Source organism: Patiria miniata, unplaced genomic scaffold, assembly GCF_015706575.1.
Source record: "Patiria miniata isolate m_02_andy unplaced genomic scaffold, ASM1570657v1 HiC_scaffold_24, whole genome shotgun sequence".
Classification (NCBI taxonomy): domain Eukaryota; kingdom Metazoa; phylum Echinodermata; class Asteroidea; order Valvatida; family Asterinidae; genus Patiria; species Patiria miniata.
In genome coordinates, this window is record NW_024037063.1 from 2,344,233 (window position 1) to 2,361,875 (window position 17,643).

Genomic DNA, 17,643 nt, shown 5'->3' on the forward strand with positions numbered 1-17,643 from the left:
CTACCTACCCTGTTTGCAAATGCCATGTAATCAGAAGCAGCACTCTTGGAAAGATTTCCATATAAGTTCACTAATTTTCCTCTGTATTGACTAACAAGCCCCAGATAGCAATTTCATGTCATCAAAGTCAATTTGAGCAGTGAGAAAATACAAGCATTTTCTTAGAAAACACTTAGAATTTTCCAGTCCAATCTCATAGGGTTTGTACACAGGGTGTTACTGTTGAGTGAACTTCGTATATGGAAATCTTTCCTGAACATGCACTCTGGTTCTAGTTCCTGTTGAGCATGTTGAGTAGGCAGGTACTGAGGTAGGTTACTAATTTCACGTTGAGATGACTCTAATTTCTAAATTTATTTGTACACACTACACAGCCAAAGAAGTGGCATCTGGATACTACATTTTTTCTTACACAAACCTAACCCCATAAATGATGTATATTTTTTGTGTAATTTTATGTTGGAATTTAGATTCGCTAGTAACGTGTGCAAAATGAACGTGGAAATTACACAAAATATAGACGTCTAGGAAGATTCCCATATCTGGCCATCACTTGTCACCCTGTGCACAAACCCTCTGAGACTGGTCTGAAAATGTCCAAGTGTTTTCTCAGTAACTACTTCAATATTTTCCCAGCCAATTTTGACTTGTTTTAATCATTTTCTAATGGATGATAAGTCACTGTCAACATGCTGAACATGATGAAACTAAAGGAAAATTAATGATGGCCAGATATGGGAATCTTTCCCATGTTCCAAGTGTGGCCTTTATTTACGGAGGTAGTCCAGTAAATAGGCCACATTTATGGGGCTAACACAAACCGACAAACCTAGTCCTACGCCTCTTTCTTAAGCACGATACCGCCCACTGGCGTAACGAGCGATCTGCGGCCGACCACAAATTCGCTGCCTTGTGGAGACTCACACACAATAGTGAACAAAACATTGTAAAGGTCTCCACAGGGCAATTTCTATAGATGAATAGGTCTCCACAAGGTTTTCACGAAATAGATATATGGGTTTTACTCAAAAACTAGGAATTTTCAAGGTATGTTTATTTGTCGCAAATGGAAGAGTTTTAGAAAAGGGATATTAATTCCAAATTTCAGCCCAGGAAACTTATTCTGGTTAAAATAAGAGCATTTTGAAAATTCACCTTCAAAATTGAACACTTTACTACACGGGAACAAAGAAATGTCTCCACAAGGATACAAATTTTGGAATGTGTGGCGCGGTGTGTGTGCCTGATGAGCCCGAGCCTAGCCGGCCTAGGCCGGCTGTGTCCGCTATTTGTACCACTACCGGTAAATAACGATTCTAAATAACACAGGGAAAAATCACACGGGAAGTGAATAAATGTATTATATTTTAACAACAATACATCTGTACTCGTTATACTCACACCTTGTCTTCTTCGCCTCTTCAAGAAAATGGGAGTTCCGCTTTAAAAAGGGAAGAAAACCACTAGCAGATTTTTGACGTTCAGCGAGTGAATACGTCGATAGATCCAGCACAGAAATTGCATCGTAGATGTGAATGACGTGGTGCGCATGTCCACGACATATGCACAATAGACAGAATCCAATTCTATTTTCCGTTCTGTAAAATTATATGAAGTCAGGGTAGCTGACGAAATAAGCTGACGTTGGAAATCACTGGCACTCTGTCGATTAACTTAGTAAATAGCATTATGTAATACGATTACCAACGCGAAAAATGCGCTTTTCGTTAGTTTTACTTTGGTTTTTAGAAACGATAGAGGTCGCTATTAACATTTAGCATCAAACTCTCATACATGAAAGCTAGATGAGCAATGTTTTGCGTTTCGTTTCTTTATGTTTTTCAAGTCGAATTTTTTACGTCAAATTTTATAATTTTCCTAGTTTTCTTACTCTACACAAAAACCTTGATAATATTTCCAACGGGTACCTGTTTAACATCAGAGTATGGAATATGTGAAGCCACGCCCCTCCCCAAAGTACAACCCCGCCTTGTGCGTCCCTGTAAAGTTTCTCAAGTGTGCAACTTTTATCCAATGCGCGTGTACCTTGCATCTAGCGTTCTAGGAGAGCACCACTCAAATCTTAAGGCACAAACGTAACCCCAAGGATATTCAGGTTTTCTCAAAATACCTTGACTCCTAAACGAACTCAGCAGGATTTTTTTCTTCAGAACAAAACTGGGGGAAGCCCTTCGGTTGGGGGGGGGGGGGGGGTTGCGAGTCTTTTTCCCATCCCCGCGATTTAATACAATATATACACCCTAGCCCTGCAGGTATTCCTTGTTCGGTTCAATGGTTCAGTAGTTCCCAGTGTTCCACTTTAGTGGACACACTCTCACGCATGCGCAAAACAAACCAAAACGTAAAAGCCACTCCTTAACTGTGATTCTCACGGAGCATGACAAACGTCTCACGACCTCAAGTAACCTCAATGGGTTATCTTTGCGCAGAGGCGATATCGTAACCAATGAGGTCCATCCGAGGTGCGATTATTGCTAGTTGAAAACTTATCCCAATACCCCGCAATGACGACGTGAAATACCGTCGGCTTATGCAATTTTTGATGGTCTCTAAGGAGACCCAATAATTAAAACAAAAAATAGGTGGAAGTGATATAACTCATTGATACATCGGGCGAGGGAGGCACAACCCCCTCCCCACCTTATGCCCGCTCTCTCCAGAGTTTCGAATATGTTCTAAACTTCTATAGGGGTTAATGCCATTTTGGGTACCCCTTAACAATCCCCAATTTGCACCCCCAAGAATTCAATTGTGAGCTAATTACAAATGAGACATACTTGTAGTTATACATAACTTCGATACCTGATATGAAATATAAATAGCAAACAAATTTAGCTTTAACTTTTTCGATAATTTAATGACAGTATAGCACCTGTATCAAATATAGGAGACGGACAACTTGTCTGTAAACTTTTAATTTTTTTTATTCAAATACATCTTCAGAGCAATCAAATTCAAACAAACATTAGGCGATAAGGTTTTAATGAACACATTTATATTTCAGTATTGTTTTGTCTCAAAACAACAATTGATCCATCAGATTCTCTGGTAACAGACAGACCAAGTTCATATTATGATAAAATTAGTATTTGATGAAATGTTTGTCATTTTCACATTTAAAAATTTTGATATTTTTGTCTCACTATACTTCACCACTTCTGATATCTGCACAAATATGAGGATGAAACAGAAGAAATATAACTATATTTACATTGTTATTTGCATATTTCTCATCCAAAACAATGAATTAAAAAGCTAGCCATTCAAGAGAATACATAAAAATCACTGACCTATCAGAAACTATTTCAGATAATTGGCAAGAGCATTTTGGCATGGCATTCATGTTTCAGTTTGAATTACTCAAGTTGGGTTACGTCACCATGTGACAACATGGATGTCATTAAACTGCCTCCCAGAATGTTCTCCTCCAAAGATGACGATGCTGCTCTCCCCGATCCTCGCCGCTGTGTGCCCCGCCCTCCTCGGCCACTCCCCTTTCATCTCGGGCACCAGCCACGCCCCATTCCGTCCATCGTGGAGGTAAAGTTCGTTGACCCCATCCAGCAAACCCCTGACGGACTTCCCTTGGATGAAACCTCCATAGATGGCAACAACGCCATGGACATCCACAGCGCTGTGGTAACTTCGCCCTGGGGGTACTTCGACCCTTTTCCCATTTTTCAGCACTTCTTCAGGAAAACTCGAAGAATACACTGGTGCCAAGGGGTGCTCTACCTTGCAAACAATGTGCTCAGTCTCATGTCTTTGCCTTCCTCCGTACACAAAAGCATATCTTGTTGATACGCTTGGAACAAAAGTTAAACTGTGCCCGGCTCGGGATATTGTGCTTCCTGGGAAAGTGGACCACTTGAGCGTCCGAGTGTCTAGGTAGTCGATGTTGCATCCATATTTGGCATGAGTTCCTGTCTCTCCTCGGCCCACTACGAGGATCGTGTGGTCATCGAGGACAGTTGATGCATGACTGGAGTGGGTATCTACGGCTGACATTATGGGCGTGCAGTCTGTCCACTGCCACGTAGCTAGATCCAGACTGTGAAGGAAATTGCATCGCCTCTTGCCTGTTGCATAAAATAAGTGAACAAAAAATTATGTCATGAAATTCACACAACTTTATTTAAAACTATGTTATTTTAAGGCAATTTGCAGTTTTAGTGTGTGCCATCTGTTTCATGAAAATTGTCATGAGAATAAAAGAGGGACAATTACAAATCTTTGCATTTAGCGGTTTTCCCTAATTTAAAGTGTTTTTATTCTTTTGGTTCTAAAATGTTCAAAAGACTGGTTGGAAAGAATTTTGCATCCACTTTTTTTCATCATACAATGAAGGTCAGTCATTGCAAAAACTTTGAAAAGACCTTGGACTTAGAAACATTTAGAATTTTGTTGGAAAATTCTTCAAAAATACACTCGACTCTCCATGTCCGTAGACTTTGTACACAACCAAAAAAAGTGGCGTCTGAATACTAGTTTTTACGAAATTCTTTCCGATTGGTATTCTTAATCATGCTAATGTTGTTCTCATTTTTTGCACCTGTCCAGCCTCCAAAAATCCACAGTTTTCCTTGTATAACATCCATCGAATGATGGCACCTCGGTCCAGGCCCTTCCCCCGATGTCTCGGGTTGTGACCAGGTCATTCCCACCGTGTCCAACACCCAAAAGTCGCCCAGGCATTTGTCGTACTTGCTGTCGCCGTTTCCTCCGTGGACGAAAAACTTGCCGTCCCAAAACGCGCTTGCGTGGTTCGTTCGGGACGGGAGAACAACACCTGAAATATCTACCTTGGTGCACTGCAGTACCATCTCTGATTTTGGAGATTTAGTGCTTTAGGTCTAATATTGATCGAATAATCTTTTCATGGTTTCGACTTCGACATCCACTTTCCGTTTGTTGTTGTTTACATGTCGCCAGTGCTGAGGAGTCTAGTTCCTTGCCCCACGAAAGTTGATGTGGAAATCAGTACTAGAGTTATGACCATTGATCTCCATATGGAGATCAATGGTTATGACGATGCCACCTGTCTATTCACCGTCAACTATTGGGGGCGCTCGTTACAATTATCTGACATCTAGATTCTTTCGGATTCAGTTGGTTCGCTTTCGCAAAAGTAGCCTTGAAATAGCTTTTCCCCTTTTTGAGAAATCGAACAATAGTTGAGGGAAATTGTAAGGGTTTAAGAAGTGGCGTAAATCTGTGCCTGGAATCTACGGCCGAGGAAATACAAGGCTAAAAGCGCAGGGCCAGTGGGGGGGGGGGGGGGGGGGGGGGGGGGGGGGGGGGGGGCTGGACACAACCAGGGCCCGGGGGTGCTGTCCATGATACAAATTGAACAGTAATACAAATTTAGCTTAAATTTAGATATGTGCGTCTTATGTATTACATACGCGCCAGCTTTTGTATGTATACATTGTTTCTCTGTTTTTCAATGCTATTTAGACTAGTTGTGAAGTTCGCCGAAAAAAATACCTCAAAATTCGCCTTTTTTGTTTCTCACCACAATACGTAAGTGGGGGGAGGGGTGTGATCCAATAGCCCACCCGGGTCAAAAAGTTTGAGTGTGTGGGGGAGGGGAAATTATGTACGCACCTGGTTAACAAAAGGATAAGGGCCGGATCGTTCGTCGAACCGTGAATGTGACCACCTAAGGCCAAAAAAATATATATATATTCGGTCTCTGGTCAGACCAAAGTTCCGGAATTGACACGGGGACGCGGTGGGGTTTTTGTTTTTTTTGGCTTTTTTTCTTCTTCTTCAAGCTTGGATTGTACAGACATGGTGGGGTACTATTTTGCTTTTTTTTGGTGTCCTCATGTACACTGGTGTCCTCCACTGGTGTCGATCATTTGCCTTGGTGCAATTTCCCATTCCTTGGTGCTCTTTGGTAAAAACAAAATTGAGGAGGAGCGGCAATAGAGGGCGCTGTTGGAGCTACCGCGGAACATTTTGGGGAAAAAAAGATTGACGCGCATGATTAAAATCGACGCGCGCGCTGACCAGAGACCGACTTATTAATTTTTTTTTGCCCTAAAAGTTTATCAATATTTTCCTACCGCCATGGTCGGTATTCATTACAACAAAATATAAACAGTGACAAAGCTAAATTTGTGTTATTCTTTTTGTCTTTTACTATTTATTGCAATCTACACTACCCTTTATTGTCATAGCTGTTGCTCAATTTTCACATTATGTAGCATATTCAAGTAGAAAGCAAATTTCCAACTTTACAAAGATAACCGTATTTGGCTTACATATTTACCGATGCCTTTTAAAATGAAATATTTTTTACTGTAATGGATAAAGTTGCACTTTCTAACTATAACATCACGAAATATATAGCCATGCAATGTTTTATTGTGCAAAATTCAGCCTCAATGTAAGAATAAATGTTTATACATCATTTTACATTATACTTTGCTTTTGTTTTTATTCTAAAAATGAAACAATGATTATGTCCCAGACTCAATGCAAAGTTCAAAAAGGTGTTTGTTTACGCTTCGCCAAGTAAGCCGCCATTTTTTTGTCGGCAGCTAGTCGGGCACGTAGTGCCTTCAGCTTTGGGTACTTGGCCACGAAGTTCGGCTCGTCCTTGAAAGGCATCCAATCGATGTCCGCGAAGAACATGACGTCTGCCAGAGAGATCTGGAATCAAGTTGAGGTAAATTGATTTGTTATATCAGTTCACGGGGGAAATAGATTAAATGATATTAAAGACAAACCCCGCCATGCTCTTTAAAAAATGATATTTTTTCTTTCCTAACGATTTTCATTTGTATGCTTTGTTTTTAACGTTAAACAAATTCATACAATGGTAATTAGCTCTAATAGCCTCGGTTTCAGTTCTAATAAAATCCCATACCTTGTCACCGACAAAGAATCCATCTCCTCCTTTGTTCTTCTTTAGTTGTTCCTCGAGTTTGGCCAGTATTGGGGGCGATGTCTCACCGATGAACTTCTTAACGTTTGCAGCCTAAAAACAGTTGTTGTTTTTTTGAGAAAAAAAACCACGAGCTTGTGAAAGAACTTCGGCAGCTGAATTTAACTTTTTGACACGTTTGGTATGTGGCATGCAGCAAACACACCGATCCTTTTGTATTTATACGTCGTTTTAACCATGTTGTAAACATGGAACCTTTAATTTTGAGATTAAAATAATAAAGTCACTATTTTGAAAATATGTTGCGATAAACGTGATATGTAAACTATTTTTTCAACAAAAATTATCTCAGTTGTTAGAGCGCCCCCTTTCGGTCAAAATTGGCCTATTCTGTCTTTGGAGTATATTTCCCTTCCTCCATGGTATATAATGAATATTTATAATTAAAGCAAATCCTCATAAGAAAATTATCAAAAACAAAGCTCCCGACAAATGAAAATGCTATGATCTAGAGGAAAGTTTACCTTGACGGCTTCGTCTTTCTCAAACAAGATTGTTTCCGCAAAAGGCTTCTTGAGGTCAAACATGAGCTCTCCGACTACGTCGATGAGGGCGCTCTCCCAGTTACTGGCACCGTACAGCTCTGGAGAACGACAGCCATACAACAACAACAAAAAGAGCAAAAGGGATAAAAGAGTGTCATGTGACAGTTTGGGTGAGAAAAATGGCAGGGGGGAGGTGGATGGTGCGCTATAGGCCCCTTATTGTAAAAATAAAACACATCTTCTACAAATGAAATTCCGCTGTAAAGCTTCTTGAGAACTTGTTAAAAAGTCGGAAGCATCTGCTTTAAATAATAATTCATTGCCACAATTTGCATTATTATTATTCATCTTCTACTCAGAGTTTTAATAATCATGTCACCAAAACCAACAAGAATCAAACTATAACTTACTCAACTCTCTTGCAACATAGTACAAAATTGCTCTGGTCTGGGGTAGTACTTTGCCATCGGTCTCCAACATTGGCATTTGGCCGAATGGTGTCTCTGTCGAAAAAAATACATACCGATACAGTTGCATCTGTGAATTGCTATAAATAATATGAATTGTTAATTTGACATTAATCCAATTAAATTGAATAGAGATAGTTAGTTTTGCCATAGGTACAGGTCATTTTGTTTTTGCCTATACATAAATTTTGCGTTACCAGAAAAAAAATGTCCTTTCACTTTACACCAATCATACAATGCTCTCCACAGGAAATACGAGGCTCTGATTTCTTTTTAAACTCCGAAGTGATTCCTGAACATAAAAATATGGATACTGAATTAACTCTTTACTTCTTATACAAGAATGCCTACTTTTCGTACATGTGTATTTTCTAGCCCAACTTGCATACTACATAATCAATGGACGTATTGGTAGCCGAGATCATACATAACCTTTCAGTTTCACGACTCTTCTAGGTCAACCGTCCTTAAGCTTAAATTTGGTCAACTTATATCATTCAAAAGCGACTATATGATGCCTTTTGGAAATTAATATGCAGGCAACGCATATTATTATCATTAGCAGAAGAAAGTCTGGTATTTGTTGTCATGCATGTTGTTTAGTGTATCCATCGAGGTAGGAATATAGCACACTGTTGTTGACACTCCTCCAACTGCACGATTACAAGTCGTATCTAGTAATTGTCGAGTCATTGGTCATTTTCCATTATTGGCTTCCACTCGCCGTACAGTGTTTGCAAGTAAGCTCAGCGATTACATAATCGATTGTTGACCCAACTCCAGTACTATTGATGGACAAAAAGCAGAATCAATGGTTCCCGGAATGACACAGCAAAAAAAAAAAGAACCTGCTTACAAAACACTGGACCCAATTTACTTGGTGGAGAAGCCAAAGAAATGCAACTGCGTGACTTCCCCGATTACCGATTCAACTTAAAAGTCCATGTTTGACGACAAACCCTGCGGAACATCCATACTGGAATTTGTATCCTTGTGGAGTCATTTCTTTGCTCTGGTGTACTAAAGTTTTCGAGTTTGAAAGTGTGGTTTCAAAATGCTCATATTTTAACCAGCATTAATTTCCTGGGCTGAAATTCGAACTTAATATCCCTTACATAAAATACTTCAATTTGCGACGAATCAACACCTTGGAAATTCCTGGTTTTCGAGTAAAATCCAAATATCTATTTCGTGATAAAAAAAAACCTTGCGGAGACGTTTTCACCTATAGAAATTGCTCTGTGAAGACGTTTACAATCTTTTGTTCCCTATTATTATACCCATGTCTCATCCACAAGGCACCGTGTAACAGGTCGTCTTGTTGATGCGTGTACGTGTCTGTGTTCACACACGCGTACAAAAGATGGTTGACAGATGACACTATTGAAAATATCAATCGAAATAAAATTCCATCATAACTTAAAGGTTTTCTTTTATTTTGACATTTTTTTGGAATAAAATGACTGGAAATATGTTACTGTACCTTAATTGTGTCCTCTAAAACTACCGCTCTGTGAATTATGAAAACGTTTATCTCCTTTAAAAAAATAGTTAGAACACTGCTCAAATTCTACTGAAGTGTGTTATCTTACTAAATATTCTAAAGAAAAAAAGGTAATTATTGAGAACTCCTTAATTGTTTACCAAATGACAGGTCTAGTTTTGAATTTCTTTCATGTTTTAAGTGTTACTTACTCGCTTTCATGGCAGGCCAGTCCGCCGACTGTACCCGCACATCCTCAAACGGGACCCCGGCAACTGTGAAGAGCATTCTGATTGGCTCTGCGCGGCCACGAAGGTCGAAGTAGGTGAGTTTGTAAGAAGGCATCGTGATTGTGGCGATTCTCAAAAATTGCACTAGAAACAAAATTAGATGGACCAGCTCTCTCGCTCACCGCTGAAGTTGAAGTGAGTTCACCAGAACATCGGCCCCTGTTTTTATTTTACTAATTTTATTACGTAATACCTTGTCTAGTCTCTCTTGTCTGTAGGCTTATCACTCCTTTAATATGTATAATGTCCCATAGACATATGCCGTATAGTGTATTGTTACTGAATTACACATTGCTATGAATTATGCATGAGCTAACCTGGGTAACATGAGTTGGCGAATTTGGGGCTTTAGATATTTTGCCAAGTCATTGTAGGATTCGAAGGAAAAAAAGTTTTCCACAAATATTCCAATCACGTGAAGAAACTCGGCTGTGAAGATCGTGTACCTTTTTTTTCCTAAATGTCATGGATCGTCAAAGTATTTTTATTTTCAAACAAATTTTCATTTTTAAACAAGTTATCTATACCTGGGTAAAACGAGTTGGCAAAACGGGGCTTAGATATTTTGTCAAGTCGTTGGAGGAGTCGAAGGAAAGTTTTCGTCTCCGCAAAGATTCCCATCACGTGAAGGAACTCGGCTTTGAAGATGGTGAACCTTTTGCTAAATGTCATGGAGCGTCATTTTATTTTATTTTTCAAACGAATAAACACCTCTCTCATCTGACAACGCAAATTTACGCCCTCAGGCCTGTATTGGAAAATATCGCCCTAGATAAAGTCACGGCGCAGTCGTAGATAGTAAAATTATTATAATAATACCTTTTTAAAAGTTTCATTCCTCTGTAATAGTTACAGTGATGGGGGATGCAATGAGGACAGATTGTAGACGTGCAGACATCATAAAATACACAATTGGAGACTTTTGTAGTGTGGATGTAAAACTTGATTTTACTTGACTTTTTATGCAACAATATTATCATAAATGTCTTACTCAATTTCCCCATGTGATGCTTATTGCAATTGCTAGCATTACCCTCCACTTTCGTCTGTTTCTGTAACCCCTGCCTCTCCCTAGCTTAATACTGCATTGTCGTCTAAAAATGTCAATATTTGATACCAAAAAGTGGCCTTCCATTTAAGCTGTATTCCCATGGACCAATTTCAAATATAGCTTAGCAGAAAACATGTTACAAATTTACAAGCATGAAGAACCAATGTCTATTCCAATATACATCTAATGACATTTTGGTCAGCAAGCTGCTTGTGGTATAAGCGACATTTGTCAATGCTTAACATCTTCATGAGATGGGACACTGAAAACTGACAATTACATTTCAGTGACTTTGCGCTTGGCCAAGTAGGGCGCCAGTTTCTCGCTAGCAGCCACGCGGGCCTGCCACGCCTTCAGCTTAGGGTACTTGTCCAGCGCTGCAGCGTCATACTGCACGACATACTCGAATGAGTTGAAGACTTGGATGTCGGCTAAGCTGATCTGCAATACAAAACAAATATGATGAACAAACACGAGTTGGACAAAGATCAAATGATGAATATGCATTAATAATGCGTTCGTTGCTATTGGTTCCCATTAATGATTCCGAGTTGTGATGAAGATCAAATGATGAATATGCATTAATAATACGTTCGTTGCTATTGGTTCCCATTAATGATTCCGAGTTGTGATAAAGATCAAAATGATGAATATGCAATAATAATGCGTTCGTTGCTATTGGTTCCCATTAATGATTCCGAGTTGTGATGAAGATCAAATGATGAATATGCATTAATAATACGTTCGTTGCTATTGGTTCCCATTAATGATTCCGAGTTGCGATTCCGTCCTGTATAGACTAAAAATCCACCTTTTTCATCGCCTTCAAAAGTTCAGGTTCCAAAAATTGATTCAAGCTTCTGGGTGAAATAAATATCAGCAATGACTGCCAACAACACAACACTCACATTGCTTCATGACCTATATTTGTGTTCTTAAAATAACCCGTGACACAATCATGGAAGATCCACAAAGCATTTTGCTGGTCTGCAAAGTGTTGCTAGGAATATGTTCTGGGTCGGTGGTTCTTTTAAAAAAAAATACCGAAGTTGGGAAATCATCTTATGGAAGCCACACCCACCTTGTCACCGACGAAGAAACCGTCTCCTCCTTTGTTCTTCTTGAGGGCCCCCTCCAGCCTCTCAAGACCCACAGGCAGCGCTTCGTCGAACTTCGTTTTAAATTCAGCCTGGGAAAGAATAAGACAAATGGGGTCAAGTTTAAAAGGAAAATATACATGAACCATAAGGAAGACTTGCAAGTAAGAATACTTCGCAAGGTTGCGTTTTAGCACTTTGTTCCAATTCAGTTGGAGGTGGGACAATTTTCAATTTACTTTCCCAAAGAAACGTCAGGCCCTGCACGAGGTAGTAAGAGGAATTGTTAATGACCCAGGTCAAATTTGTTTCACCGCGCAACTGATACGCGGTGTAGTTAATGGTAAATGTTATTTCTCCATGAATTTTCGTAGGTCTCTATACAATATACCCACCTTTTTTGCTTCGTCTTTTTCGAACCGGTATGAGCTGAATTGTTTCATCATGTCAGACAGGAGCTCGCCGACCATGTCGATGGCGGCACTCTCCCAGTTGTCGGCACCGTACAGCTCTGAGAGACGCAATTAAAACAAATCACATTTTTTTCAAATTGATTTTAATTTTGATCTTCGCGGTCGAACTTTGCATGGAAAATATTTTTAAAAAAATCAACTGTTTTATTGTTATCCAAGCATGATCTAAAGTTGTTGCTCCAACGGTTGTCGGCTGCAACTTTATTCTTTAATCAATACACGATCCTTGCTTAACACGTACTTTGTGATTGAAACAAAAGAACAATTACTGATCTTTCAAAACTTACTGAATTCTCTTGCGAGGTAGTAGTAGATGGCCTTAGACTGGGCAAGCATTTTACCGTCCACTTCGAGCAGGGGGAGCTGGCCGTAAGGTGTCGCTGTTCAACAACAAAAGACAAATCAATATCTCCAAATAAAGTCAGTATATTCGGCTGGAAAACGCGGCCTTTTAATTACCCTAAGTATCGAAACACAGTGAACATGTTCATTTTGAAGTATTTATCTATAAAACAAAAATCACTTGAAGTTTTATTCCCATTACAACATTATTACAATGATGCACAATGTTGCGTTGGGTTTCCATGGAAGCAAAGTTGGGCTCCAATATTGGCGAGAAGACTTTTTACTAATTGGTATATAAGGGGTATATAATTATATGTCAACAATACAAGCACAAGTTGCATTAAGCGTCTACCGTTAGTTCTGGAAAGTTCCACGAGCCACGTATGATTACGTAATCGCTTGTTGACTCGGACAAGCCGCTGGAGATAATACATTTAACATTATGAATGAAGGGAGACGTGTTTCTTAAATCCACAGAGGTATGCGTTAATCCTATGAGCAAGGCCAACCCTACAATTTTACAATTGTATTGAATATCAATCCATTCCATTGCAATGTAGTAGGCAAAACGGGTTGCATTGCCTTTTTATAGCATTTTTGGAGGGGTATACTTTCGATGATCTTTTGGTGATCGTCAACTTTCTATCTATTCAATGGGAGCGTAGAATTTCTGAGTGTCTGCACTATACGACCATACGACTGAGTTGGAAGCTTAGTGCAAGGGTTGGACTTCCAATAACCCCGCAATGCCATGGTTTTAACGCCGTCTCATCTCAAATCATTCGCGGTATTCTCTACGTACGTCAACATTCTAAAGTTTTGGGTGCAACAGGAAAAAAATATGAAAGATACGACGCAATATGATATAATATAGGGTTAATGACTTCAGGGTGAATCCAAAAAGTTTCCACGGCTGGGGTTATTACACTACCCATCAGCCTCACGTTTTGATGATACTTTTCAAAGAAAACTGAGCCTTACTTGGTTTGACTGCTGGCCATGTTTCTGATGTTAGCCGGACATCCTCGAATTTCTCTCCAGCGAGCACGAACAGCATGCGTGCCGTCTCGGCAAGGCCGCGGATGTCGAAGTAGGTGAGTTTGTAAGACGGCATGATGACGAGCGGATGCGAGCTCCCGAGTGATGGACCGTGCTGGACGTTGATCTCAAGATGAAATGTCTTACAATGCTCCTTGCTCTACGGCACAGTGTACGACTGTTCACCCGATATAATCCACGTTTCGTTTGTTACGTAACTTTCTGTGTAGTAAAAGGACTCTATTTGTCATCCTCTCACAACGCCCACTCGCACAAAGTGCACCATACGTCTAATGAGCCCGGCTCAGTATTAGGGCCAACATGATGCTTGACATGGTACCAACGTAGAGCAAATATTTATTTTACAAAGTCGAAAGGGTTTAACCGGTTTGGGTTTGATTAAGCCACGTTGGCAGCGCAGGTTAGCGCATATATTAGATTGTGTAGTCATTTTAATCACACTGTCTGAAAAAGGGACCACACACCCTGCCCGCGAGCAAGGTAGGCCCTACTACCTTTCGCCACAAAACTCAGTGAAATATCTATTCCCGAGTAACTCCATGGTCTATGGTTCATGTTAGGCCAACAAAAGTGCCCCTCTCGCGGTTATAAATAGGCCCCCTCGAGATGAAAACAAACTGCCCTTGAAATGCACACGTATGAAAGCATATGATCGCGCCACCGGCGCTATAAAATTGTCTCCATCGTGTAATGCAAAACTGCCCCTCAAAACACAAGTACCCCTCCCGCAATAACAAAATTGTGCCCCTCTCGTGATTGGAAATTGGCCAGCAAAAACAATAGTGCTCCTCTCGCGATAACTTCTCGAGATGGAAAACTGTCCCTCGAAAGCACAATTATCTATAGTTAAAATTGTGCCCCCTCTCAAGAGGGAAAACTGGCCCCTAGGCCTATATAATAGTAGTGCTCTTCACGCAAATAAAATGGTCAAAAGCAGCATTCCCCTATCGCGATAAAAAAGGTCTAATGACTTCATAAGTAGGTAAAAGAAACACAAAGACCAAGGACGACGTATTCATAATTTGTTCCAGGTCATACAGGTTTATAGCGAAATGAACGCGACCATTATTATTCTCCTCCACTTTCACACAGACGGAAGGTGCCCCTTTCTCTGAGCAAGTGCCCCTTTTTGGTGTCCCCCCCCCCCTTCCCAGTTTGAAAGCGTTCCGCCACCCCTAATAACAGTGCTCCATGAGTCATACGGCGCCCCAAGTGACAGCGTGCATGGAATATACTGAAAATCACGATACTGGCATTTAACTCTTTACATAAAACATGCCCTTCATCACATGATGAAATATTAAATACCCTTCACTAGAAGGGGGACTTTTCTTGTGCGTGGTATCCACGCGACGAAATAACATTTCCAACGCACTAATTTGTACATTTGCAAACATGTTTTTTTTCCCCGGATTATTCAACAGAAAACACAATCAATCAAAAGTAAGCTATCATCTCAGTTTTAATATAAATCCTTTTCATGCGAGTTCAAAAAAGTAACGTAATTCTCAGTCTGCTTACGTGATCATAACACCGGAGAAATGTATGCAATGAAATACCTTTGAAATACACATTAACTAAATTAACTAATTATAAAACGATGAGTTTTCCATCTTAAATCTTTCTTAAATATTTACATGAATAAAAGCAGAAGAATAACGAAAAGTCCATCTACCTCATCAGGAGGCAAAATAAATTCTACAAATTACACTTATCTAGATTGTCGCTTTTTGAAATCTGTAATCAGACCTACATGCAAAGTTTGTTGAATACGACGATGAATATCTGAAATCTTCAGTATTAAAATATAGCTCTAACAAAGAACGATCTATAGGCACCATGAATTCATGAAAAGCCTTGTTTTATTTAATTTTCAAAATTAGTTGCGCACATTGAGATCAACACATGAAGTTTCATCTTCCCAATCTGCAAACATTAAACCTTTGGGTTGTTTTGTAATCAAAATGATTAAAAGTTGGCAAATTGTTATTAAATTACCTGACGTAATCAAGTCTACAATTGTGTTTAAACTTTACGAAACTGCAGTCTAGGTTCATAAGGCAAAAAAAAAGTCTCCGGTTTCTGGTATGCGCACGCGTCGCCGTAGCCATGCGCGTCGGCAAAATGAAAAAGGTTTTTTTTTTTCAATGAAAGATGATGTCTCAAAACCGCCAAACTCACTGGTTTGACTGGAATCCTGCTGCTGCACAATTTTAACGTGTTTTTAGATTGGGTTATGGTCGAGAATAAGCTTTATGTGGCCTCTCTCGACTCCCATATATTTGCACTAAGTTTAGTCGGGCACCATTTGCAGTCATCAGCCGAAATTTGAAGCAAAAAAAATCAGCTAAAAAAAAAAAAAAACCCGCGTCGCCGCACCACTTTTTGGGCAAGCTCCATACCAGAAACCGGAGACTTTTTGGGGGGGCCTAAAAGATGGTTGTGCAAGTCATTGAAGTTACATCTAGCGATGGCTATGGAAAGCCAGAGCCGTACAAAAATGGCTAAAAAAGCAGCTGAAGATATTAAATCAGGGCATATGTTGATACATTAACCATCTGTAGGATAAATTAATAAGATAATACACCTGTATTAAACTGGATTAACAAAAAGAAGTATATTTCAGGAGTGATTTCCTGCAAATAAAATAAGAATATGCAAGCTGATTTACAAATTTCAATTACAAGTCTTTACAGAATTTGTAAAAATATATTTCAAGTATTGAACTCTAATCATTTGAGCAGAAATGAATACACTTGATCTTCATGAAGAAATCTCTGTAAAATACCTTTCTTTCAAACAGTTTGAATTGACTTATTGCTATTCACAATGTCCAAACTCAAGATATACATCACAAGACAAGTGGCGTAATAACTGGGTCCAATTTGCAGGGGGTGGTGCGCTGAGGGTAGGTTACCCGTTGTGCCCTCTCCATATGCAATGTCTGATATATCTCAGCATTAAAAAAATGCAAATTTTATGCGACCCTGCATGCCAGCAAGGGCGGATCCAGAACACAATTTTTAATTAATTTTTTTTTTGGGGGGGGGGGAATTATTTGGTCCCCCAAAACGTGGGTCCAAAAAATTATGGCGTGGGGTTCAGGGCCCGCTCAACCAAAAAAATTTTTTTGATTCTAAATGCTCTGCGGTGTGATATGAGGCAATTAAATTTTCTGACCACTTTAACCAAATTGGGGGGGGGGGGGGGGGGATGGATCCCGTTGCCCCCCCCCCCCCGGGAAACGCCCTTGCGCGCCAGTCAATCAGAATCACGTGGACGTCATTTCGATCAGAAATTTGGCCGCTAAGCTGTTGATTGGTTAATATGGCTGACATGTTTTTGTAAAACAACAATGGGTTACATAAGACCCGATACAAGGTGCCCACTGAATGGTCAGAATCTCGAGGTCATGACGCGGTCCTGTTTTGCAAAATTAATCGCCGAATCTGCTCGCATATATCATAGACCTTTGCTGTGCAAGGGGATATTCCACAGAATACACTTGGAGAGGCCTCATTTAACTTGGGATGGAGGCCTTCAAACTATGGAAGCTCTCTTTTGCATCCTCAAAATTCTGAAAGGGATCACAAGGGAGTGGCCCCTGGAACCCCTCCCCCTTTTTTTCACCTCATTACACAAACGAGCATCATCATCACCGCTATACTATAAAGCACAAAAAGTAGGTGTGTATGTGTTCACAAATGGACCTATCCAGTAAGCTCCACCCCTTGGTATTCTGACCAATCACAGCCGCGATTTATGTATGACGTGCGAGCACAAAAGTCCGACATGCGTGCACGTGCGTATGATGCGCGCGGCAGGAAAATGCAGAGTGGCATTGGAGAGGAGCACGTGTTAATTTGCCCACGTGCGCAGTGGGCGGGGCTTACTGGATCGGTCCATTGTTCACGAGT

The 17,643-nt window shown here is 40.1% G+C and overlaps 3 protein-coding genes and 1 non-coding gene across 4 annotated transcripts in view; 1 reads left to right on the forward strand and 3 right to left on the reverse strand.

The window, feature by feature from the left end:
• The window catches only part of LOC119731638 (Golgi-specific brefeldin A-resistance guanine nucleotide exchange factor 1-like), a 34,758-nt gene extending 33,208 nt beyond the window's left edge, over positions 1 to 1,550 (reverse strand). Inside the window, exon 1 of the mRNA XM_038204837.1 lies at positions 1,402 to 1,550. The gene's annotated coding sequence lies outside the window, so the exon portion shown is untranslated. The remainder of the gene's footprint in view (positions 1 to 1,401) is intronic.
• Positions 1,551 to 2,438: 888 nt separating this feature from the next.
• On the forward strand, positions 2,439 to 2,579 carry LOC119732732. Its single transcript, XR_005271594.1, has one exon. It is a non-coding gene; the product is annotated as a U4 spliceosomal RNA (small nuclear RNA).
• Positions 2,580 to 2,927: 348 nt separating this feature from the next.
• On the reverse strand, positions 2,928 to 4,980 carry LOC119732722 (protein GLUTELIN PRECURSOR ACCUMULATION 3-like). Its single transcript, XM_038206371.1, has 2 exons — positions 4,574 to 4,980; positions 2,928 to 4,100 (listed from the first exon to the last, which is right to left on the reverse strand). The coding sequence occupies exons 1-2, from the start codon at positions 4,842 to 4,844 to the stop codon at positions 3,397 to 3,399; spliced, it is 975 nt and encodes a 324-aa protein (XP_038062299.1). The 5' UTR covers positions 4,845 to 4,980; the 3' UTR covers positions 2,928 to 3,396.
• Positions 4,981 to 6,496: 1,516 nt separating this feature from the next.
• LOC119731798 lies at positions 6,497 to 13,982 on the reverse strand. Its single transcript, XM_038205071.1, has 10 exons — positions 13,649 to 13,982; positions 12,610 to 12,702; positions 12,245 to 12,360; positions 11,834 to 11,941; positions 11,032 to 11,193; positions 9,624 to 9,819; positions 7,872 to 7,964; positions 7,441 to 7,559; positions 6,899 to 7,009; positions 6,497 to 6,681 (listed from the first exon to the last, which is right to left on the reverse strand). The coding sequence occupies exons 1-10, from the start codon at positions 13,779 to 13,781 to the stop codon at positions 6,514 to 6,516; spliced, it is 1,299 nt and encodes a 432-aa protein (XP_038060999.1). The 5' UTR covers positions 13,782 to 13,982; the 3' UTR covers positions 6,497 to 6,513.
• Between the last annotated feature and the right edge of the window lie 3,661 nt (positions 13,983 to 17,643).

Excerpts from the sequence above, each read along its gene's own strand:
- LOC119732722 (XM_038206371.1), bottom strand. The coding sequence starts at position 4,844 with ATGGTACTGCAGTGCACCAAGGTAGATATTTCAGGTGTTGTTCTCCCG. Across the intron at positions 4,101-4,573 it reads GATTTTTGGAGGCTGGACAG|GCAAGAGGCGATGCAATTTC; the intron begins GTGCAAAAAATG and ends TTTATGCAACAG.
- LOC119731798 (XM_038205071.1), bottom strand. The coding sequence starts at position 13,781 with ATGCCGTCTTACAAACTCACCTACTTCGACATCCGCGGCCTTGCCGAG. Across the intron at positions 11,942-12,244 it reads AAAAAGACGAAGCAAAAAAG|GCTGAATTTAAAACGAAGTT; the intron begins GTGGGTATATTG and ends ATTCTTTCCCAG. Across the intron at positions 6,682-6,898 it reads GATTCTTTGTCGGTGACAAG|ATCTCTCTGGCAGACGTCAT; the intron begins GTATGGGATTTT and ends ACTTGATTCCAG.